The sequence below is a fragment of the Bubalus bubalis genome, chromosome X, assembly GCF_019923935.1.
Source record: "Bubalus bubalis isolate 160015118507 breed Murrah chromosome X, NDDB_SH_1, whole genome shotgun sequence".
NCBI lineage: Eukaryota > Metazoa > Chordata > Mammalia > Artiodactyla > Bovidae > Bubalus > Bubalus bubalis.
Window position 1 is genome coordinate 12,853,471 of NC_059181.1, and position 25,248 is coordinate 12,878,718.

Below are 25,248 nucleotides of genomic sequence, written 5' to 3' on the forward strand. Positions count from 1 at the left end.
CATCAGTCCTTCCAATGAATATTCAGGACTGATTTCTTTTAGGATTGACTGGTTGGATCTCCTGGCAGTCCAAGGGACTCTCAAGAGTCTTCTCCAGCACCACAGTTCAAAAGCATCAATTCTTGGTGCTCAGCCTTCTTTATGGTCCAACTCTCACATCCATACATGACTACTGGAAAAACCATAGCTTTGACTAGATGGACCTTTGTTGGTAAAGTAATGCCTCTACTTTTTAATATGCTGTCTAGGTTGATCATAGCTTTTCTTCCAAGTAGCAAGCGTCTTTTAATTTCATGGCTGCGGTCACCACCTGCAGTGATTTTTGGAGACCCCCAAATAAAGTCTCTTACTATTCCCATTGTTTCTCCATTTATTTGCCATGAAGTTATTCGACCAGATGCCATGATCTTAGTTTTCTGAATGTTGAGTTTTAAGCCAACTTTTTCACTCTCCTCTTTCACTTTCATCAAGAGGCTCTTTTGTTCTTCCTCACCTTCTGCCGTAAGGGTCACATCATCTGCATATCTGAGGTTATTGATATTTCTCCTGGCAGTCTTAATTCCAGCTTGTGCTTCATCCAGCTCAGCATTTTGCATGATATACTCTGCATAAGTTAAATAAGCAGGGTGACAATTTACAGCCTTGACGTACTCCTTTCCCGATTTGGAACCAGTCTGTTGTTCCATGTCCAGTTCTAATGGTTGCTTCTTGACCTGCATACAGATTTCTCAGGAGACAGATCAGGTGGTCTGGTATTCCCATCTCTAAGAATTTTCCGCAGTTTGTTTTGATCCACACAGTCAGAGGCTTTGGCGTAGTCAATAAAGCAAAAGTAGATGTTTTTCTGGAACTCTCTTGCTTTTTCGATGGTCCAGCAGATGTTGGCAATTTGATCTCTGGTTCCTCTGCCTTTTCTAAATCCAGCTTGAACACCTGGAATTTCATGGTTCATGTATTGCTGAAGACTGGCTTGGAGAATTTTGAGCATTACTTTGCTCCGTGTGAGATGAGTGCAATTGTGTAGTAGTTTGAACATTCTTTGGCATTGCCTTTCTTGGGGATTGGAATGAAAACTAACCTTTTCCAGTCCTATGGCCATTGCTGAGTTTTCCAGATTTGCTGGCATACTGAGTGCAGCACTTTCACAGCATCATCTTTCAGGATTTGAAATAGCTCCACTGGAATTCCATCACCTCCACTAGCTTTGTTCGTAGTGATGCTGCCTAAGGCCCACTAAACTTCACAGTCCAGGATGTCTGGCTCTAGGTGAGTGATCACACCATCGTGGTTATCTGGGTCATGAAGATCTTTTTTGTACAGTTCTTCTGTGTATTCTTGCCACCTCTTCTTAATATCTTCTGCTTCTGTTAGGTCCATACTATTTCTGTCCTTTATCAAGCCCATCTTTGCATGAAATTTTCCCTTGGTATCTCTAATTTTCTGAAGAGATCTCTCGTCTTTCCCATTCTATTGTTTTCATCTATTGCTTTGCATTGATCACAGAGGAAGACTTTCTTTCTTATCTCTCCTTGCTATTCTTTGGAACTCTGCATTCAAATGGGTATATCTTTCCTTTTCTCCTTTGCCTTTAGCTTCTCTTCTTTTCTGAGCTATTTTTAAGGCCTCTTCAGACAACCATTTTGCCTTTTTGCATTGCTTTTTTTGGGGGATGGTCTTTTTTTCTTTTTTTTTTTGAGAGGGAGTGAGAATTTATTAAAATAAACCTAAGCCCCAACTATTTATATAGAGTACAAACAAGTGGAAAATTTCAGTATTCATCCTAGGGGCATGGGACTTTGTAGTCCATTTTGAATATCACTGCCTTCTGTACAATGTCACGAACCTCTGTCCATAGTTCTTCAGGCACTCTGTCTATCAAATCTAATCCCTTGAATCTATTTGTCACTTCCACTATATAATCATAAGGGATTTGATTTAGGTCATACCTGAATGGTCTAGTGGTTTTCCCTACTCTCTTCAATTTAAGTCTGAATTTGGCAATAAGGAGTTCATGATCTGAGCCACAGTCAGCTCCCGGTCTTGTTTTTGCTGACTGTATAGAGTTTCTCCATCTTTGGCTGCAAAGAATGTAATCAGTCTGATTTCGGTATTGACCATCTGGTGATGTCCATGTGTGGAGTCTTCTCTTGTGTTGTTGGAAGAGGGTGTTGGCTATGGCCAGTGCGTTTTCTTGGCAAAACTCTGTTAGCCTTTGCCCTGCTTCGTTTTGTACTCCAAGGCCAAATTTACCTGTTACTCCAGGTATCTCTTGACTTCCTTCTTTTGCCTTCCAGTCCCCTATGATGAAGAGGACATCTTTTTTGGGTGTTAGTTCTAGAAGGTCTTATGGGTCTTCATAGAACTGTTCAACTTCAGCTTCTTCTGCATTACTGGTCGGAGCATAAACTTGGATTACTGGGATTACTATGATATTAAATGGTTTGCCTTGGAAACGAATAGAGATCATTGTCGTTTTTGAGCCTGCATCCAAGTACTGCATTTCGGACTCTCTTGTTGACTCTGAGGGCTACACCATTTCTTCTAAGGGATTCTTGCCCACAGTAGTAGATGTAATGGTCCTCTGAGTTAAATTCACGCATTCCAGTTTTAGGATCAGTTTTAGTATCTTTAGTATCTTTACTAGAATCAGTTTTAGTAGCTTCTAATTTTCAAGAAAATCTTCCATTTCTCTAGATTGTCAAAGTATATTGCCACAGATTCCAATATTATATTCTCTTTTTATATATATAAGTTTAAAACTTACTTCTCTATATCTTTGTGTTTTTTATAATCTTTAATCTTAAATGTTTTTTGTTATCTTTTTTTACTTATCCTTAATCAGGCTTATGATGAGTTTTATCATCAATTTTATTAGTTCTTTCAAAGAATCACTCTTGGGATTATATAGCTTTCATTTTTTGTTTTCCATTTCATTAATTTCAGCTTTTATCTCTATCTAATTGATTTTATTTTTCTGATGTGTTAAGGTGAATATAGTCTTTCATGTGCATCGTCTTTAATAATGAAGGCATTTAAGACTACACATTTTTTCTTACTTTAGTTGTTACTGAGCCTTCTGTCAAATTTATAATATTGCTGTTAATTTCCTCTTTAATCCAATGGTATGAAGACTATAATATTTAATTTCCAAGGACCTTAATTCAAAAAGCTAGAATTTTTTGCATCATATTATTTGCTTCAGGTTTTATTGGATTATGATATAAGACTGTGTCCTATGAAATGTTTATTATTTTGAATTTGTTAAGGATTTCTTTGAAATCAAGTATATGATAGATTCTCATGAAACCTCCATGGACAAATGAAAAAATAACTGTACCCACTGTTCATAGGATGTAGAGTTCTTCGTATTTCTATCTATTAAGTTCATTAGTTATACAGTTGACCCTTGAACAATATAAGAATTAATCCATGTATAACTGATTGTTGGCCTTCCTCATCAGCAGTTCCTCTGTATCCAAAGATTCAACCAACAATGGACCATGCAGTAGTGTAGTATTTACTACACTAAAAATTTGTGTTTAAGTGGACCCTTGCAGCTCAAACCCTCAATGTTCAAGGGTAAACTGTACATTCAATTTTTTCCATTTGTATCTTTTAAAATATGTGTATTATATATTTCTGTATAACAAATTACCCCAGTACTTAACTGGCTTAAAACCGCAAATGTTTAGTATCTCACAGTCTCTGTGGTTCAGAAATCTGAGTACAGCTTAGCTGGGTGGTTCTGCCTGAAGGTCTCTCATGAGCTGGCAATCAAGCTGTTGGCCAGGGCTGCAGTCATTTGTAAGGTTGACTGGACCTGGTGGACCCACTTCCAAGATTGCTGACTCATATGGCTGCAGACACAGCTTTTCAGTTAGCTCCCTGCTGGCTGTTGACAGAACAGCCACATGGTCCTCTCCACAGGGTACCTGAGTGTTCTCATGACAGAGCAGTAGCTTTTCCCAGAGTGAGTGATCTGAGAGAGCAGATAGGAGGCTGTAGTCTCTTTTATGACTTAGTCTCCACAGTTGCACACCAGCTTTCCTGCTTTTGTTTCTTATTCCTTCCTTAAAAGCAAATCACTAAGTCCAGCCCACATTCAGGGAGTGGTGTTAGGCTTCACCTTTTAAAGGGAGTATCAAATAATTTGTGGACATTATTTTAAACCAATAATTAAGTTTGAATAATTTACTCTGTGTTTTTAAAAATTTTCTTCTTGCATTTATAGTAAATATATGAAGCAAAAACTTGTTCTTTTGTTTATTGAATACAAGTTTATAAATTGAACCTTCTTCATAAAGTGCCCATTATTATGATATAATGTTGCTTTGTGATAATTTTTAGCACTTTGAATATTAAATTCCACTTTGTCAAATATTAATATTTTCATTTTTACCTTTTCTTTGTTTCATTTACCTTGCTTTCAGTCTCCCTTTATTTTTTTTCATGTGTATTTCTCACAAACTATACATACTTGGAGTTTTGTGCTTTAAAGTAGTCTTTCTTTTTGCTGTTTTGGTGAAGTTTTTTAAATTATTGTTTTCTTTGGCATTTTTACCATGCTTTCCTATTCATTAGTTGTTATCTTCCCATTCCTGACATTTCTAATAAATGATGTATGTGTGTATACTTCTCAAATAGCTATAACTTTATTCCTTCTTCATCATCCTCTCTCTCCTCCAGGAAGATAAATATATGTTTTCACACTTTCCATGTACATTCCCCATTCAGATGAGATTTGTAGAGAATTTTACTTTTCTCCCTTCACATCCCCTACAAATCCTTAGTTTTGGCTCATGCCAGATTTTTAGTTCTTGACCATTATCAGATTTCCTTCATACTACATCTCTTCTATTTCTTGAATCCTTGTTTTGTATCGGGTTGGCCAAAAAGTTCATTTAGGTTCTTCTGTTAGCTGTTTCAGAGAACACAATTTCTACATTATTGCTATTGATTTATATTTAATTATGTATTGCAAGGTTCATTGTTCACATCTGTAATCTTTTCTCTTAGTCCTTCCCAGGCTTAAGGACTTTTTATTGTTACTGCTCTTATTTGGTTAAAATATGTTCTTGAGTGTTTCCCTTTGTGGGGCATGTGGATGCTAGGTTCTTTAAATGGAAACTCTTTGAATGCAGGGACTTTGTATTGTTTACTTCTGTGTTTCTAACACCTAAAATTATGTCTGGTGCATAAAAAGCAATCAGTACAGGTTCATTGAACACAGGAGTCATGAGCTCGTTCAAACTTCAGGGTGAAGTCTCATTTTAAACTGTAGAAAATTCCCTCTCTTATTTATGTAATTATTGCCTCTTCTCTATCTGTTCCTTTTTCCTGATTCTCAAATGCTTATTGTTGGCATATTAGTTCTCTTGACTCTGAACTCTAATCTATTACTCATTCCTCATGATTTCCATCATTTTGCGTTTTGCTCTTTGTGAGAGATTTTTCATCTGCTTGCTCTTTCAGGTCAGCAATGTATTTTTCAACCATTCTATCTTTTAGCTATCACCAGTCTATTGATATTTTAAATTTAAATAGTATATTTTTAATGCCAAGAATTACTGACTTTCTGTTCTTTATTTCATGGTACTCTCATTTTTAAAAAAGTTGGCCTCTGTCTCCTCCAGCATTGTTACCTCATTAGGGGATGGTACTTTAGTAGGTCTGATTGGTCTGCCTGTCTCTGGTTACTGGATCCTCCTAAATATGAGGTTATTTCCATTTTGAATTTTCTGCTTAAGCTAGGCCAAGCTTCTCCATAGTTGGAGGCACAACAACACTTTCTGCTTCTGCATCAAGAGTGTGAGAGGAAGTCTCTCTGTTCCTAGGTGTCTCTAAATGAAGTGTTAGTATTCTTTTAGTTTCAGAGATGTGAAAGTTCTCCTACCTTTCCTGTAAGATCCAGATCCCTCCCCCACAACCAAGACCACACACATGCTCTGAGACAAAGTGTCCCCTTAATCGCAGAGTCTACATGTCCCCTCAGGCCTAGTTCTTCCACGGCTCTCTGCTGCTCCTTAAGCCCCCCTCAGTCCTGGACATCCCGATAGAACCTATAGCCTCCAGCACTCCTCAGACTTCTCCAGGTTACTCATCGCAGCCAGCTGAAGTCTGGGGGAAGGAAGAGTATTAGAGATGCAAAATCACTGCCTTTTCCTTTATGTTTTGATGAACAATAACCTATAGTTTTATAATTGGCTCACACTATCTAAGCCCAGTGTGAATAGGTTATGTGAATTCATGTATAAGACAATATAAATTAGTGGGATTGTAAAGTTAGAAATAACATGGAGGTCATAATAAAATGAATCTCTTAGTTTGTGTGGTGCTTTATAATTTTTACACACTATAGTAAAAGCACACTGTAGTTTTTACACACTACAGTCTCATGTGAGTTCCAAAGTAGCCCTGTATGATAAACATGGATGTTATAATTTAACAGATGGGAAACTAGAGTTCATAATGATCAAATAACTTGCCCAGGGACACATGGGTAATAGTGGAGTTGAATTAGAGAATAAGTCTTCTGGCCCAGAACACTACACCACTGCTTGCTTGCTGTTTTCCAGTTGCCTTCAGAACATATTTTGTTGCATACTGACTTCTGGAATTCCTAAGTTATATGCTACAACTTGTATTTTATTTTTTTCAACTATTTTTGTCATATTGATATGAACAATTTAAAATGTATATAAATACTAGGTGGTGAGTATAAAGTAATATTTTCTTACATAATTTGAAACCTAACAAAAGAGAAAATCGAAAATCATTTGAAAAAGATTAACATATCTAGAATATGTGAATTACTTCTTGAAGGTAACTTTTTGGAAAAAGGTAACTTTTTGGAAAGAGGACATATATTAGAATATATGAGTACTTAAAATTTTCTTTCTGTAATGTATTTTTTAGACATTTGAATTATCTTACTATGCAATAAAAATGCAATCAACCATTTCTCTCCCAGACATGGCGTGTTTTATTTTAGAGTTTACTAGTACAGAAGTAAAGGAAAGAATAGCCACTATAAAGACCTTTGTCCTAATCCCAGTCTTTTTTTATGCTAACACTATATTTTAAAGTATTATGCTCAGGAGTGGTAATCAACATATTAAACAACAAATATGGCTCTGGTTGGTGAGCAGTCAAGAACACATGCCTCCAACACCTGGTGTAATTGTATCAGAGTAGACTGATGGTATATTAGCTCTGCTCACAGTTGGACAGTACCTTACACTTTCCTGAGTACTTTCATATCCTATCTCTCATTTTTGATCTGGGATGGAGTTGTTTTTACAAATTGAGAGAATCACAGCCTAGAGAAATTAAACAGAGGGTCCCTTAGAATGAACGACTTCTGGCTCTTACTTAGTTCAATGTTTTTCCCTCTTTACCCAAGGAAGAGATGAAAGAATCCATTTTTAATAGGATAATTATCAGGTCCTTTCAGAGAAAACTCATAGTTTTCATGGGTGGGAGTGAGTAGGATGAGCCACCCCCCTGGAGTCTTCCTGTCCCAAGCTAATTCTTTACTTCCAAAAGGTCTCTTGCAGGAGAAGAGTGAAACCTTTCACCCTTGCCCTGGAAGAGTGAAATTGGCTTGAGTGGGTAAGCAGATTTTTCCCAGTGGAAGAACTGACTCAGCCTCTTTTCTCCATATCCGTGTGAACGTTAAGTACAAGACCTTACTTTAAAAAGTACATTCTTTTAACTGCTCCTTTTCCCCCCTCTTCCTTCCACAGAATGGTCTCCCCTCAGTGACCAACCCATATGTTTTTAATGGTGATTTTGTAGATCGAGGAAAAAATTCCATGGAGATCCTAATGATCCTGTTTGTGAGTTTTCTTGTGTACCCAAATGACCTGCACTTGAACAGAGGCAACCATGAGGATTTTATGATGAATATGAGGTAACCTAGCCCTGTAGATTTCCTCTTTTGTTTCCTGTTCTGGAAAATGCTACAATGTTTAGTTCCTAGCAGAGAGTTAGAGGTGAGTGTAGAGAAGTAGGGATGAGAATCTCAAGGAAGATCTCAGTTCTTACCCCAGTTTACCTCCCTCAGTCCTCTACTGTGTGAGTATAAATTGCTCTAAAATTCCCTTACTATCTTTTCTTCCAATCCTTCCTTCTCCCTTCTATTATGTTCTTCCTCCCATGCCCACCCTTCCCAAGTCAAATTGTGTGCTTTCTAGACGTGTTAGGCCAGGTTTGGAGGTGGGGTTGTTCTATGAGCAGGTTTAGATGGACTCATTCTCTCGATACTCTTTTGGCTTGCCTCAGAAGTTGTCTCGGAAACTAGTACTGTGTTTTTCACTGATGTGTATATTTTTTTATGACATGGTGATGGCTTCTGGCATAGTTGTTCATAAACATATTGGAGAATAGCGGTAACACAGCATTTCAGCTATCTGACTCACTGGAAGTTGGGGGAATAAAGATTGGTTAAGTGGTTTACCAGTTTTTGCTGTGAAAGGCACAGTGACAAATGTTCTTCTTTCCTTTCTTTCCTCTTCCTCCTTTCCCCTTTCCCTTCCTCCTCTTCTTCCTCTCCTCTTTTTCTTTTCCTTTTGTTTCTTGTTTTATGAAAAAACAGAATCCAGTTTGCACTAGGGAAGTAGAAGACATGGCATGTTAGATGCTTCAGTGCTGGGCTTTTGAGTAACTGCATCAAAGCTCAGCAACTGATGAGTTTTCTCTTTGGGGCAGTTTTGGCACTTGGCCTGAAAACAAGAGTTTCAATTCTAACCCTAAGGTATGGAAGAAAATGCTAAATATGAAGGAAGAAAATCCCAAGGCTATTTTCAGAGGCTATATATATATATATAAAATATAGCTCAATACATATATGTAATATAGCTCAAAACATTTATTTGGGCATGCCATTTATTCTTCCATTTATTTAGCTTTTCAGTTCTATTTGTTGTTTCTGTTCAGTCGCTTAGTCGTCCGACTCTTTGTGACCCCATGAACTGTAGCATGCCAGGCTTCCCTGTCCTTCACCATTTCCCAGAGTTTGCTCAGACTCATGTCCATTGAGTTGGTGATGCCATCCATCCATCTTATCCTCTGTCACCCCCTTCTCCTCCTGCCATCAGTCTTTCCCAGCATCAGGGACTTTTCCAGTGAGTCACCTCTACATGTCAGGTGGCCAAAGTGTTGGAGCTTCAGCTTCAGGATCTAGTGCTGAATGGTTACTGAAAGAGACATGGCCCCTGCCCTCCTAGAATTTACATCTAGCAGGGAAGACACAAGTTGAGCAGGTTTTTCAAATGTGATGAATTTGTAAAGAGGGAGATCCAACCTGTCTGAGAGGTGGTTGGAAGGTTCTCCCATAGAAATACGACATTAGCCTGAGACCTGAAGGATGAATTAGGAAACCAAGAGAGGACCATGGCAAGAGTGGATGGGAAACAGTGTTCCACAGTGAAGAGACAACTTAGGCAGAGCTTGAGAAAGGACTTTTTAGATTTGAAAGAAATTCAAGATAGGAGAAGCATAAACTGAAGAACAGAATGGTACCTGATAGAGCTGGAGACGTAAGAAATTATTGTAGAGGAATTTGAGCTTTCTTCTGAGGACAGAAGAAAATCATTGAAAAGTATTATAAAATTTGTGTTGTAAGATGCAGCAGTAAGAGTAGTTTGGTGAGGGACAAGAATGGATATGGGGATGCCAGTAGGAAATATAAGAGTTGAAGAGATAGATGATGGGCTCTCACTTAGACTGGGAGATGGAGAAGCAAAGAAGTAGATAGATTCAAGAGGAGTTTAGGCATTGATTTAAGGCTTGGTAACATGATATGGAGGACTTGAAAGAAGAGAGAATCAAGATGACCTCCAGATTCCTAGGTTGAATTTGCAATATCACTGATACTGGGAACATGATAAGAGGAGAAAGGTGGGCTGAGGGAGAATGATGAATTCAGTTGGGGGTAAGCTGATTTGAGATTTGAGGTGCTGTTGAATGGGCAGGACTGAATTCATTTCAGGAAACATCATGTTACACTGTAGAAGCTTCACATGACATGATTTGTGTGGAAACCTGGAGTGAGTATGCTGCATTCTGACTTCACTTTGTTGGGTGTTCAAGGCATATATTATTATCTTAAGGCAAGGAAAGTATTGGAAAAAACATCTCATCATTAAATCCCTTTTATGACTGCTATTCAGGCATTAAACTTCCTGATACTTTTTATTAAAACCCTCAATACCATTACATGAGCTATGTCAGAGAGAGTATTAAGAACCAACTTATTACCTTCTAGGCTTTTCTTTGTCTTTGTTTGGTCTTTTTTCCCTCCTAATCATTCATTTACCATAAGGTATAGGATGTCTGAGAAATACTATCTAAATGAAAAACATTCTCCCACACACCTTCCCTCAGTGGCCACAGCACACATCTCTGAATACTTGCAGTACTCAGACACGGGTGCCTACCACATATTTCTTAAGTTGTCTTGTATTGGTTTCATGAAAATTTATCTTCTTTTCCCAGCTATACTCTAAACTCCTTGAGGGTAGGGATGACGTCATCAGCTGCCTTTGTTCTTTCCCATAGTGCCTAGCAAAGACTTGAGTAAGTAACAGTTCCAACTGAAGTCTAGTTGCTTGAGTTCTCGATACTTGTGATAGTAAGATGTCAAGGACTCGCTTTTTTGCATGACTTGACTCAGGTAAGTGGGAGTTATCAACATTCAGTGAAAGAGTTGAAATCCCATTGTTTATTTCAGGTATGGCTTCACGAAAGAAATTTTACATAAATATAAGGTAAGACTCATCTACTTTTTTTTTTTACATCCTCTTTGCTGTTTATACATAGAAGTTTAAAAAAAGAAAAAGCTTCAAGAAGGATGATGGGAAAATTAATCAGAATCCAGGCCAATAAAAGCACAAAAGGAAGCCTTGGCCATGGTGAAGACCTGTTTTTCTTTCTGGACTAAACCAAGCTTTTTCATTGTGACTTCTGTGTGAGTTTTAACACAGATACAAACTCTGTTGTTTCAAAGATACCTGGGATTTTTTTACTCAGGTTTGGTAAAACATGAAAATGACTGTCATGAAGGGAAAGGTTTTTACTCACAATTCCTTAGAAACTGAAGTCAGTGGAACACCACACTGTATGGGGCTGCACCTCAGGGTCAGTCAGAGGCAGTGGCAAGAGCCTTAATTGTGGTTTTCTCAGGAAGAAATGGGTGAGGCAGCATAAGCAGGTTTAGGATTGGCTCGTTTGAGTAATCTCAGCAGGCTCTGGGGTTTACAAGCTGTCCATGGTTGCCTGGTATCTGGCTGGCCCTGGGGTGATTGGAGCAGGAAATAGTGGCCCTGGGTGTGCTGCTAAGTTGTGTCCAACTCTGTGTGACCCCACGGACTGTAGCCCACCAGGCTCCTCTGCCCATGGGAGTCTCCAGGCAAGAATACTGGAGTGAGTTGCCATGCCCTCCTCCCGGAGAATCTTCCTGACCCAGGAATGGAACCCAGGTCTCTCATGTCTCCTGCATTGGCAGGCTGGTTAAATCCGCAAAGGACTAGTTGGAAGGATGGGCTCTGAGTAGGTTGATTTGCATATGAAAGGCACCCTGCTTTACATACAAAAGACAACTCCTTACTATCTCTAGGAATTAATTAGCCTTGGGAGGGGCAGTCTCTTCCCCTGGGTCAGCAAGTCAAAGTATCAAAAAAAGAGAATTAAAAGATGATTCATGCATGCTTGTTGGTTAGTGCATCCATCCTGACCTAGTTTGGGTGGCATGAAAACCGTTGGGTTTTGTCCATATCTTGGGACTATTGAGTAAAATTGAACCTATCAGAAAAACAAACTTACTCAAGCTCTTACTTACAGCTGCATGGAAAAAAAATCTTACAAATCTTGGAAGAGGTCTATACCTGGCTCCCAATTGGTACAATCATTGACAATGAAGTCCTGGTCATACATGGAGGGATATCAGAGTCCACAGACTTGAATTTACTCCACCGTATAGAAAGAAACAAAGTAAGAAGCAATGTTTGCATGAGTGTTGTCTCAGATTTACAAAGGGATACATACCTCCTTTCATGTATTGTTTTATATAGATTCGTGTTTTAGTGATTGCTATAACTCTGAAAAAATGAGTAAAAATTTTAAGAAAATCCATGATTGAGTGATAAAGAACTAAATTGATAACTTCTGTATATGGAAAAAATATTTTTAAAAATTCATGGTGAAAGTGGGAAAATATTGGCATTTCATAATAGTTTCTAAAAGTGAAAAATCTTGATTTTTGAAAAGTTAAAATTTCTAATTAATTAATGTTGTGGTAAAATATACCAATATAAGTTTACCACTTTAACCATTTTTAAGTGTGCAGTTCAGTGGCATTAAGTACTTTCCCATTATTGTGCACCCGTCACTACTGTCACCACCATCTATTTCTAAAACTTTCCATTTTCTGAAACTGAAACTACGCATTAAACACTAATTCCCAATTCCACCTTCCCCAGCCCTTGGCAGCCACCATTCTGTGTTATAGCTCTAAGAATTTGACTCCTCCAGGAGCCTTATAGAAGTAGAATCATACAGCAGTTTGTTTCTGAATTGGTGTGATTTCCCATATGTATTCTAAATGGCTCATATTTTTTTTAAGGGGGGGATAGTTGAATATTTTAAACCTAAGTAACCATATTCAATACAGCAGAAGCAGAGCAGGAATATATATTGACCCTCTGAGGGAAGTGGCTGTGTGGAGCCTGAAGCTCTGAGGCTTAGTGAAAGACTTCTTTGGTGGGGCTTTGCAGAGTGACTAGAATTGCCTTCTGCCTGTCAAGAGCCCAGCCAATGCCCCCAGACTAGGGGAACAGGGGAACCACGTGGGCATGACGACCAGTGGCAGCTCTGAGCCCAGTGATCATGTGCGGTCCTAGTGAGGAACCTGAACCCTGCTCCTCAGGACTGTTAATCAAATTCCTACCAATCCAGGCAAGGGGAATCTAGAACCAGAATTTAATTTGATGTGGACATGTGATTCCTGTTCACCTTGAGTTTTTAGAGTCCTTATACCTTTATATACATATGAATGATTATATTGTCGCCAACTCCTTCTCATCCTTGTAATTTCAGCTTAAACATACCCCTCCCCTGGAAAGCCCTCTACGACCTCCTGACTAGATCAGGTCCCCGTCCGTATGCTCTCAAGCCCCTTGTACCTATCCTTCATAACAGTTACCAAAATTAAATAAGCAATTGTGGTACTATTTGTTTATCATCTTCCCCTGCTTCTCTAGTTCACTGATGTAAGTTCAGCACCTAAGATGTAGTCAGTATTAATGTTTGATGAATATTTCCTAAGAGATTTAAGACTGAAATAGGGCAAACCTAAGGTAAAACTGGATAAATACTTTTTTTTTACAACTTCTTTCCTGACTCTCTGCTGATTTTACATACCCCCTCCCCAGCCTCACCCAGTGATAACCATACTTCCTGGTTTACACCTGTTGTCTTGGTGTAGGTGTTAATACCACCTCCCTTTACTCTCAGAAGTACCCCAGTTGCAATAAATTTTAAGGCCATCCTAATTTAAGGTACCTTTTTTAGGATCTCAGCAAATAGTCAAGCCAATAAGATGTTTGAATCAACATGAGATAGTAATTGTTAACATAATGAGTAGATATGATTCTAGCCAAGAGCAAGGGAACATGATGTTTTTGTCAAATATTGGCAAGCACATGGCTGGAATGCGACACTCCACCACCACTGGCCCTGTGACAACAGCTCTAATCAGCCGTGGCAGCCGCTACTAATTGATCAGATTGAAAACTTGTCCTTTCCTGAGGTTAGCCTGAGAAGCCAGTCCTCTCTCAGGCTTTTTGAGATATTAAGAGCCTTTCTCTGAAATGTCCATTACTATTTCTGTGGCGACCCTAAATTGAGAGCCACCTTAACCTAGTAAACACTGTGAAGCTCTGACATCAGACAGATGTAGCTAACATTGCATCTATTATATCCTGCTTCTGCCCCTTCCTGGCTGGGTGAGTGGGTAAGGTACCAGTGATTTCTAAGCCTCAGTTCCCACATCTATGCACTAAAGCTAAAAAATACTTACCATAATGAATTGCTGGGAAGATTAAATATAATTACCTAGATGAAAAAGATGGCATAGAGTAAGCTCTGAACATAAAGCTGTCTTCTCCAACTCTGTCCTCTTTTTTATGATACTTAAAACTGAGGTTTAAATTTCAGTCACCAAGAGAGACCCTGGGGAGAAAATTTGAGGCCAGAAATTTTCCCAGGATACCTCACATTTCACCCCCTTAGGGGATCATTGTTCCACCTACTGTTAAGACTGGCTTTAAAGGTAGAAATTTGACTTGTATGTTTTTTGTCTACCCTGCTGGAACGAAGTTGAACTGGTAGCACGTGTTCTTTGTGTGAAATATAATTGAACTGTAATGAAAGTAGTAGGTTTAAGCCTTTGGAACTCTACTCGATGACATACAAAAACAGATTTTCAGGTTAGTTTTATAACCCCCACTTGCCCATCTGTTTGGACCTCCAAATGTAGGGGTGAACATGCTTCCTCGTTTACACCTGCTGTATGATTTAGTTGTTCATGGGGAAGGGATAAAGTTGGGGGAACTCAATGACAACCTCCACTGCAGGTTCATTAAAGGTATTTTGTAAAGTGGGCAGGTTGGAAAGGGTGGGGTGGTGAATGCAGAGGGACAGAGAAGGAAGACTATAATACTTTAGCCTCTGGTTTAGTATACTTCAAACTCCTTGGCAGAGGTTGGGAAGAGATTGCTAGTAGGACCCCCAGGAGAAAATGATGATGTGGCACCCAGCAGGGACTGGGCAAAGTGTCCTGATCCCACATGGCTTTGAAAACAGAAGAGCCACAGTACTTAAGAGACCATGTGGCTTTGTCCTGCCCGATGACCTTATCAGAAGTGAGTTGTGTGGCCCCCAAGTTCAGAGTGTCCTCCCAAAATACTCTGCTCTGCCTAAGACCTGGAGACATTTGCTGGGGGGTAGACAGGGAGGTAGGCTGTGAGCTCACTGATAATAGCTGAAATTGAATTCCAACCGTCTCAATGAGATAGGACCTCAGAATACGGTTTGCTTTTATTTTTGAAAAATAAAGGTAAGATTTTATAGACACTATAGTTTATAGAAGAAACTTAAGTGCCTACCTCAGAGAATTGTCCATCACTGAACTAAGGCTTCCAATGTAATAGAACCATTGCTTCAAATTGTTTTGTATAAAGGTATGGTGCTACAAAGAAACAAGTATAAAATTGCAGTCTCAAATTATGTAAGGGAACATAGAATGGATTATAGTATAATTGATGTATTATCAGAAAGACATTTTGTTTCCAAAGAAATACATCACCTTTGTTACTAGGATTAGATATAATGTTCAGTTGCTGGCACGTCAGACTGAGAACCCAGTGCACTCAAGTTAGAAGGCTTCCAAAGTTTTCAATTTATGTCCCCTTTGTGAACTTTCTTGGACATAGATATACTTTCTCTCATTTCTCCTGGAAAACACGACAAAAAGAAAAGCCATCCTCTTAAGAGGTGTTTCTGAACTCCAGGCCTATTAGTTCTCAGCTCCATGTATAGATAAAGGCTCAGAGGGAGACTTATTTTCCCTTAGCATCTTCCATTTCCCGTCACAATGCCAAAGAACATGTCTCCACTGACATCTGTGCCTCTGAGGTCTTTTAGAAACTCTAATGGGAAACTTTCCCTGTAAGACAGTGTCTCTAGTTGAAAAATGTACAAACAGAGCTTAACAGGCCCAGTTTATAGAGATCAGTGCATCAGTAAGATGAAGGAGGTAGGTGATATGGAACAGGTGATCATGTATTTTCCATTGAGTTGAGGCACAATAATATAGACAAAATAGCAACTAGTGCTGAAGTTGCTACATGCAGCACACTAAGCATAGGGTTTGGCTAAAGCGTGAATTTGTTTTGTAGATGAGATCTGTGCTGATGCCGCCAATTCCAATGGATGGAGACCATGCTGAGAAGAAAAATAAACTGGATATAGCCACTGTGGCTCAGGGAATCAGAACAAGTGGATTCTTTTCTGAACAATTAACAAAGCAGGAATGGGAGCAGGTAAGTAATCAGACTGTTCACTAAAGTGGCAGTGAAGATGCAGCATAGATGATTTTGTCCCTAATAATATATAAAAAGTGGCTGGCCTTTCTCAGCAGATCATATCCTTTTCTCTAAATCTATTACTATATTTTAACAGCTTAATTGAAATATCATTCAAATACCATATAATTCACTCACTTAAAGTATATAATTCATTGAGTTTGGTATATTCAAAATGTACAACTATCCCCACAATCTAAATTTAGAATATTTTCATCACCTGAAAAAGGAACTTCACATACCTATTACCAGTCACTTCCCATTCTCTTCCCATCCCTGCAGATTAGACCTTTTGGTCTTAGTAGATTTGTCTATTCTGGACGTATTATAGAAAAGGACCCATACAGTGTGTGATCTTTTGTCTCTAGCTCCTTTTACTCAGTCAGAATAAAAGATTAGTGCTTTTGCTTTGAGTTTTGGTGTTGTATCTAAGAAGCCATTGCCTAACCCCAAATCGTGAAGATTTATTCCTCTGTTTTCCTCTGAAAATTTTATAGTTTCAGCTCGTACATTTAGGTGTCTGATCCATTTTGAGTTAATTTTTGTGGATAGTGTGAGGTAGATGTCCAAATTCATTTTATTGCATGTGGATATCCAATTATCCCAGCACCATTTGTTAAAAAGACTTCCTCTCATTGAATTTTCTTGGCACCCTTATGAAAAATCAATTGACCATAAATATGAAGGTTTATTTCTAAACTCTTGATCTATCCAATGATCTATATGTCTGTCCTTATGTCAGGATAACACAGTTTTGATCACTATAGCTTTGTAGAAAGTTTTGAAACTATAAAGTGTGAGTTCTCCAGCTTTCTTCTTTTTCAAGATTGTTTTGACTATTCTGGGTCCCTTGAATTTCCATATGAATTTTAGAATCAGCTTGTCAATCTCCATGAAAAAAAAAAAAGCTGGAATTTTGGTAGGGATTGCCTTGAATTTGTGGATCAATTTAGTTACTATTGCAATCTTAACAATATTGTATCTTTAATTCCATGAATGTGTGATGTCTTTCCATTTGTTTAGATCTTTCATTTCAACAGTGCTTTGTAATCACATACATGGAAACACTTGTTAAAGTTATTCCTTATTCCCAAATGCTTTTGACACTATATTAAACAGAATTGTTTTCTTAATTACATTTTGGATTGTTCATTGCTGGTATATATTGACTTTTATATACTGATCTCATGTTATGAACCTTGATAAACTTGTCTATTCTAACAGTTTTTAGTGGATTCCCTGGGACTTTGTATTAAATATAAACAAGAACATGCTTCTTTCCAATCTGGCTGCCTTTTATTTCTTTTTTTTGCTTCATTGTCCTGTCTAGAACCTCTAGTACAGTGTTGAAAAATAGAAGTGGTCAGAGTCGACATCCTTGTCTAATTCCTAATATTAGGGGGAAGCATTCAGTCTTTCCCATTAAATATATTAGTTGTTGGTTTATATGTTAACTATCCCTCAACAGATTGAGGAATTTCTCTTCTGTGCCTACTTTCTTGGGTGTTTTTTTTTTACCATGATAGAGTGTTCAGTTCAGTTCAGTTGGACTTTGTCAAATGCTTTTCTGTCTCTGTTAGGATAATCATGTATTGTTTGTTCTTTATTCTACTAATGTGATGTATTACATTGATTGATTTCAGATGTTAAACCAATCTTACATTTCTGGGATAAATCCCACTTGGTCATGGCATATAATCCATTTTATCTGTTGTTGGCTTCATTTTGCTACTTTTTGAGGATTTTAATATTTATATTCATAAAGGATATTAGTCTATAGTTTTCTTTCTTGTGATGTCTTTGGTATTATTGTAAAATCAACCTCATAGGATGAGATAGGAAGCATTATCTCCTCTTCTATTTTTTGGAGGAGTTTATGTGAAGTATTGATGTTAACTCTTCAAATGTATAGTAGAGTTCATCAGTGAAGCCGTCTGAGCCTGGACTTTTTTCTTTGTAGGCAGTTTTAAAATGACTAATTCAGTCTTCTTTCTTGCTATAGTTCTATTCAGATTTTTTACTTTTTGAGTAGTTGTGTCTTGGTATCCTTGATAGTTTGTGTCTTTCTTGAAACTTGTCCATTCATCTAGTTTATCTAATTTGTTGGCCTAAAGTTGATTGTAACATATACATATGTATGAAATATATTTATTAAAAAATATATTTTGAAATTTCTGTGTGAGCGATGCCTCCTCTTTCATTTCTGATTTTAGTAATCTGAGTCTCTTTTTGCTTGGTCAGTCTCACTAAGATTTTCAGTTTTATTGGTCTCTTCAAAGAATCAATTTTTGTTTATTTTTAATTTTCTCTATTTTCTGTTCTCTCCATTTATTTCTGCTTTAGTCTTTATTTTTTCCTTGCCTTCTGATTTAGATTTATTTTGGTCTTCTTTTTCTAGTTTCCTAAGGTGAAAGTTAGTGTCATTCATTTGAACTCTTTATCCTTTGCCATCGAAGCTATAGATTTCCCTGTGAGTACTGCTTTAGCTCCATCTTGTGAATTTTGCTATGTTGTGCTTTTGTTTTCAGTCATCTCAGAGAATTTTCTAATTACTTTTCTTTAACATATATGTCATTTAGGAATATGTTGTTTAATTTCTGCATATTTGTGGATTTCTCATATTTCCTTCTCTTAATTATTTTTACTTGAATTTGTGGTTGAAGGACATATTAACATGATTGAAATCCTTTTAAAACTTATTGAGGCCTTTTTTTTTTTAATGCTCTAGCATTTAGTCTGTCTTGAAAAATGCTCTGTGTGCTCTTGAGAAGAAAATTTATTATTCAGTGAAGTGTTTTATATTCAGTGAAGTGTTTTTTATATATGTATAATAATTGGTTTGAAATACTTGTCTGCTAGTTCAGTTCAGTTGCTCAGTTGTGTTCAACTCTTTGCGACCCCATGGACTGCAGCACGCCAAGCCTCCCTGTCCATCACCAACGGACTCAAACTCATTTCCATTGAGTCGGTGATGCCATCCAACCATCTCATCCTCTGTCGTCCCCTTCTCCTTCTGCCCCTAATCCCTCCCAGCATCAAGGTCTTTTCAAATGAGTCAGTTCTTCGCATCAGGTGGCCAAAGTATTGGAGTTTCAGCTTCAGCATCAGTCCTTCCAATGAATATTCAGGACTAATTTCCTTTAGGATTGACTGGTTGGATTTCCTTGCAGTCCAAGGGACTCTCAGGAGTCTTCTCCAACACCACAGTTCAAAAGCATCAATTCTTCGGCGCTCAGCTTTCTTTATAGTCCAACTCTCACATCCATACATGACTACTGGAAAAACCATAGATTTGGCTAGACTGATCTTTGTTGGCAAAGTAATATCTCTGCTTTTTAATATACTGACTAGGTTGGTTGTAACTTTTCTTCCAAGGAGTAAGCATCTTTTAATTTCATGGCTGCAGTCACCATCTGCAGTGATTTTGGAGCCCAAGAAAATAGTCTCTCATTGTTTCTATTGTTTCCCCATCTATTTGCCATGAAGTGATGGGAACAGATGCCATGATCTTAGTTTTCTGAATGTTGAGTTTTAAGCCAACTTTTTCACTCTCCTCTTTCACTTTCATCAAGAGGCTCTTTAGTTCTTCTTTGCTTTCTGCCATAAGGGTGGTGTCATCTGCATATCTGAGGTTATTGATATTTCTCCCGTCAACCTTGATTCCAGCTTGTGCTTCATCTAGCCCAGCATTCCTCATGATGTACTGTGCATGTAAGTTAAATAAACAGGGTGACAATATACAGCCTTGATGTACTCCTTTTCCTATTTGGAACCAGTCTGTTGTTCCATGTCCAGTTCTAACTGTTGCTTCCTGACCTGCATACCGATTTCTCAAGAGGCAGGTCAGGTGGTATGGTATTCCCATCTCTTTAAGAATTTTCCACAGTTTGTTGTCTACTCCTAATCCTCAAAGGCTTATTGTCTGCTTAGTTTTCCCTGTGAAATTTTTTTCTTGCATGTTTTGTAATTTTTTGTTGAAAACTGGATATTTTAGGCAATATAGTAACTTTCTATGGGGTCGCACAGAGTCGGACACGACTGAAGCGACTTAGCAGCAACAGCAGCAGCAGTAACTTTAATTATTCCCATGCTCCTCTGGGGCTTGTTGTTACTTGTTTTTTTTTTTGCTCATTTATTTGTTTACTGGCTTGTCTGGACTAATTTGGTGAAGTCTGTTCCTTTTCAGTGTGTAGCTTCTGATGTCATGCGTCATGAGGTCTTGCCTTGGGCAGGTACACAGTTTCCCTGACTACCATGGATGGTTGTAGCTTTAGCTAGGCTCTCTTCAACTATCTTTTCCCCTGATTTCTCCTTTAAGCTTTGGTCCATCTGCCTCTTTTTGTATCAGACCCAGTATTAGCCTTCACTAATTGCTAGCTGATTGTGCTATTGTTTTTAATAATGCCCTGGGGCTCACAAAATAGTTCCACAATCTGATTACATTAAAATTGAACTCCTTTGCAGGAAAGAGAGTGTTGACAATCATCAAGTCTTGTTCTGGCCCTTAGCAGGTTCTTTCTCATCTGTTCCTTTCCCTAATTCTATCAATTAAACGTCTAGCTGGTCTCTTCTTGCTACTAGTATTATGAAACTGCTAGACTAAAGAGACTTAGCAGCAACAGCAGCAGCCTTCTTCTAATTGCTTACTTCCAAGAAGTCTTCATTTCTTGATTCTGTACCCTTATACCTTGATTGCTGAAAATGTTGACCTAAAATGTGATTTCTGAAAATATGATTTCTAGAAAATGTAAAACACAGTCTAATCAATAAGGAGGAGGAGAAGAGGGAGGATAGAGAGGGAGAGGGAAGAGATGGTAAGGGAGAAATAGAATTCATCACTGACTTGTGCATCCAAAATATTTAAAAGTCAAACCAAGTATAAGAGGCGTCCTACAGCAAGTAGGAAAGGATGCCTCCTTAAATTTTGATATCCATAATCCAAAGAACAAAGGTTATGGTGAATAAAAAGGATGATGCCAAAAAGATTGGAGTTGCACAAGAAGAAAATCATGACATCTGGAAGCCTGGATGAGTTAGAATTATAGAGGAATGGAGCCTTAAGAAGTGGGAGGGAGGAAACTGGTGACCATTATTCTATAATAGAACCTCCCCTCATTCCAACAACATAGATGAGGCATCTTACAGACTCAGTGTACATGACTGGAACTGACACAGGGTAAAATTGACCAGGATTTCATTCCCAATTTGTTAATAATTTCAATTGTATCTTTAATTTTTTTTCCTCATTTGTTGGTATGTCATGGTCATGCATACTTTAGTTAGATAGAGTTGAAATTTTCAGATTAAAAACACAATTGCTTTATTTCTTAATATCTATGGGCCGTATTGCAATAAAGATCATAGGCTGTTTGTTCCATAATCATGGAAGTGCATGATTCCTGGCAGAGGACTATAATGTAAGTTTCATCTTATATTCCCTGAGATGTGGGGGGAATGTGTGTACTCAAAGCTGAGTCATCATATAGAAACAAGCGTAACCTCTTTAGGACAGATGTGTAAGAAGGAGGAGGCCAGAAAGGTTTAAAAAATAATTTTAATTATTTATATCCTGAATGACTCCCTTCTCTTAATTTGCTTAACAAGTATTTGTTGAGTACCTACTCTGTGTCAGGGACTGTTCTAAGCTTTTGAGAAAGTAATTGAACTCAGATCTATTCCCTCATGGAGTTCATGTTCTAGGTGTAGGAGCTAAATAACATAAATATATATGTATATATGAAGTCATGTTATTTATATTACATATATAATTATATAATAGTAAGTAAATATGTTAAGTGAGACGTTCTGTGGAAAAAATTCAAACTAGAACAAGGTTAGGAGAAACCATGAACTTGAGGTGTAGGGGACAGAGTTGTAATTTTAAATAGTTGCAATTTAAATTTTGTAGTCACTTGGCTAGCCACTGGATTTGATTTGAGCAGGATTTGATCCCAGGCTTGACTTTAATGCCCATGCTCTTTTTCTGAAGGGAAAGATGACAAGAGTGGTAGGAGGTCTCAGGAAAGAAATGAACTACTCTAGTCTCCCCTTGTTCAACGAGGTGATGAGTAGACAGGAGTAGGCCTCTGACGACATCTAGGTACCTGCTGGAAGGTTTGTGATGAGCACAGCTTTTAAAATGGCATGTTCAAAAGCTGGAAGGAAGACACATAACTAACAGAACATACAGAAGTGAATCTACAGTATTAGTGTCTTAGAAGAGAAGCTTTTCAATATATCTTTCCGAGCTAGTATCTATCCCCAAAGCATACTTTTGAAAACAGGATTACTTAAAACTGTAGACAGATATGGGACACTTCTTGCAGGAAATATTTTGGATTTAAGAGGTTTAAAGGCTGAGACACAAATAGTTTTGTTGACCAGGTCATATAAAAGTAGAACCTTTACAATTTTTAGTTTGAAAATTTTCAGGATGAAATGTTGTAAATACTCTTTCATGCCCTCACCACCCCAAAGGCCCTTGCATTTCAGAGGAGACGATGTTGTTGAGAAGAGAGAGGAATTTGTTTCACCAGCAAAGGGCCCTTTATAGCATTCTTTGTGAGCCTCAGAGTTAGATCTGTATTGTGGTCACGGACTGGGTAAACCTAGTCAAGTGGATGAATTCTTGACAAAGAAAAGACTTGTAGAATTCATTGAATGGATGATTCTGAAGAAGCTCACTTTTATGAAATTAATACCCCTTATGACCCTTTATGATTTTGAACCAAAGAAAAGTGAATGTTACCTCTATCTTCCTCATTTCGTTGAGGAGTCAGCTAAGGCCCGAGTAGGTTCCCAAGTGACACAGGTGACACCTGAAGAGCTTTTCATGGCCAGTGCTTATTCTAGTTCAACAGAGTTCCAGCATATGTACATTTAATTTATGTAGATTTCAGCTATATGCATCTGGCAAAAAGAAAAAAGTGTAAAATTGTAGTTTCATATAATTCATCATATATTGTACATTATCACATATATAAAATGTTCACACATCCCTATGTTTGTATAAGGTTTTGTATACAAAATCATGTATAATGTGCTTTAAGAGTAATTTAGAATGTTTTCCTGGGGTAATTTTGGCTGTAAATGGCTTGCATCTCAGGTAGGAATTTAGAAGTTAATTCTCTCCTTATAAAATGCACCTCCTTGTGTTCCATGTTTTCACTTTCATTTTATTCAAGGTCAAATCATGTCTCCAAAACATGAATTCATGGTGTAAAATTCAGATATGACTCAGTTTCAAGTGCAAATGTTATTTTTGTTATGAACACCAGCAAAATAAATAGATTTCTTTGTATTTATTTGTAAGGTAGGGTTCTGCTCGTGTTAGAATTTGGTGGGGGAGAAAGGAGAATCCTGATACTACTTTTCTTTGTGTGGTTTTAATTCTCACTGAAATCAGTCATCAAAAAATCAGTCATCTTCAAGTGTTTGGGATATGCCCGGTGCAGGGTTTCTCCAGTTCTGACGAGATACTTAGTATTCTAGAGCAGTTTTTCTTTTCTCTCCACCTCACTGTCTTTCCCCTTACTTATTTCTAGCTCCCCTTCAATACCAAACCTGTAAATGGGTCAGGTTTAGTGGGACAGCCATTTCAGGTCTTTTTTTCCTTTTTTAAGATTACTTAATTTATTTTAATTGGAGGATAATTACTTTATATATTGTGATGGTTTTTGCCATACATGGACATGAATCAGCCATGGATATACATGTGTCCCCCATACTGAACTTCCATCCCACCTCCCTCCCCACCCCATCCCTCTGGGTTGTCCCAGAACACTGGCTTTGAGTGCCCTGCTTCATGCATCAAACTTGCACTGGTCATCTATTTTGCATATGGTAGTATACATGTTTCAATGCTATTCTCTCAAATCATCCCACCCTGGCCTTCTCCCACATAGTCCAAAAGTCTGTTCTTCTGTGTTTTTTTTGCTGCCTTGCATATAGGATCATTGTTACTGTCTTTCTAAATTCCATATATATGTGTTAATATATTGGAGAAGGAAATGGCAACCCACTCCAGTGTTCTTGCCTGGAGAATCCCAGGGACGGGGGAGCCTGGTGGGCTGCTGTCTCTGGGGTCACACAGAGTCGGACATGACTGAAGAGACACAGCAGCAGCAGTGTTAATATATAGTATTTGTGTTTCTTTTTATGACTTACTTCACTCTGTATAATAGGCTTCAGTTTCATCCACCTCATTAGAACTGACTCAAATGTGTTCCTTTGTGTGTATGTACCACAACTTCCTTATCCATTTGTCTGCTGATGGACATCTAGGTTGCTTCCATGTCCTGGCTATTGTAAACAGTGCTGCGATGAAATTGGGGTACATGTGTCTCTTTCAATTCTGATTTCCTTGGTGTGTATGCCCAACAGTGGGATTGCTGGGTCGTATGGCAGTTCTATTTCCAGTTTTTTAAGGAATCTCCACACTGTTCTCCATAGTGGCTGTACCAGTTTGCATTCCCACTAATAGTGTAACAGGGTTCCCTTTTCTCCACACCTTCTTTAGCATTTATTGTTTGTAGACTTTTTGATGGCAGCCATTCTGACTGGTGTGAGATGGTCTTCATTTTAAGATCTGACTTGGATTCACTGGAATAACCGCACAACTTAAAATACATGCTTCTTCATGCCCTGCAAGGAAACATGTGGAAAATACAGTCTATTTGACTATGAAAAATTAGAAAAAAAGTCTGTTAGAACTTTGCAATACTTTACAAGTCATCTGGCCCAAACCTCTGATTTTAAAGAAAATGAGACCCAGAGATTTTTCTCAAGGTTGCATCAGTCAGTTCAGTCACTCAATTGTGTCTGACTCTTTGCGACCCCATGGACTGCAGCACACCAGGCTTTCCTGTCTATCACCAACTCCTGGAGCTTGCTCAAACTCATGTCCATCGAGTCGGTGATGCCATTCAACCATCTCATCCTCTGTGGTCCCCTTCTCCTCCTGCCTTCAATCTCTCCCAGCATCAGGGTCTTTTCAAATGAGTCAGTTCTTCACATCAGGTGGCCAAAGTATTGGAGTTTCAGCTTCAGCATCAGTCCTTTCAAAGAATATTCAGGACTGATTTCCTTTAGGATTGATTGGTTTGAT

At 38.1% G+C, this 25,248-nt stretch overlaps 1 protein-coding gene across 6 annotated transcripts in view; it reads left to right on the forward strand.

Annotated features, from left to right (window-relative positions):
- The window catches only part of PPEF1 (protein phosphatase with EF-hand domain 1), a 114,351-nt gene that overhangs the window by 68,267 nt on the left and 20,836 nt on the right, over positions 1-25,248 (forward strand). For 5 of the 6 annotated variants that reach the window (XM_044936616.1, XM_044936620.1, XM_044936619.1 and 2 more), the window contains 4 exons: positions 7,746-7,912; positions 10,733-10,769; positions 11,842-11,991; positions 15,957-16,100. In XM_044936616.1, the coding sequence (XP_044792551.1) occupies positions 7,746-7,912; positions 10,733-10,769; positions 11,842-11,991; positions 15,957-16,100 (498 nt within the window). The remainder of the gene's footprint in view (positions 1-7,745; positions 7,913-10,732; positions 10,770-11,841; positions 11,992-15,956; positions 16,101-25,248) is intronic. The other variant, XM_044936618.1, reaches the window with a different exon arrangement.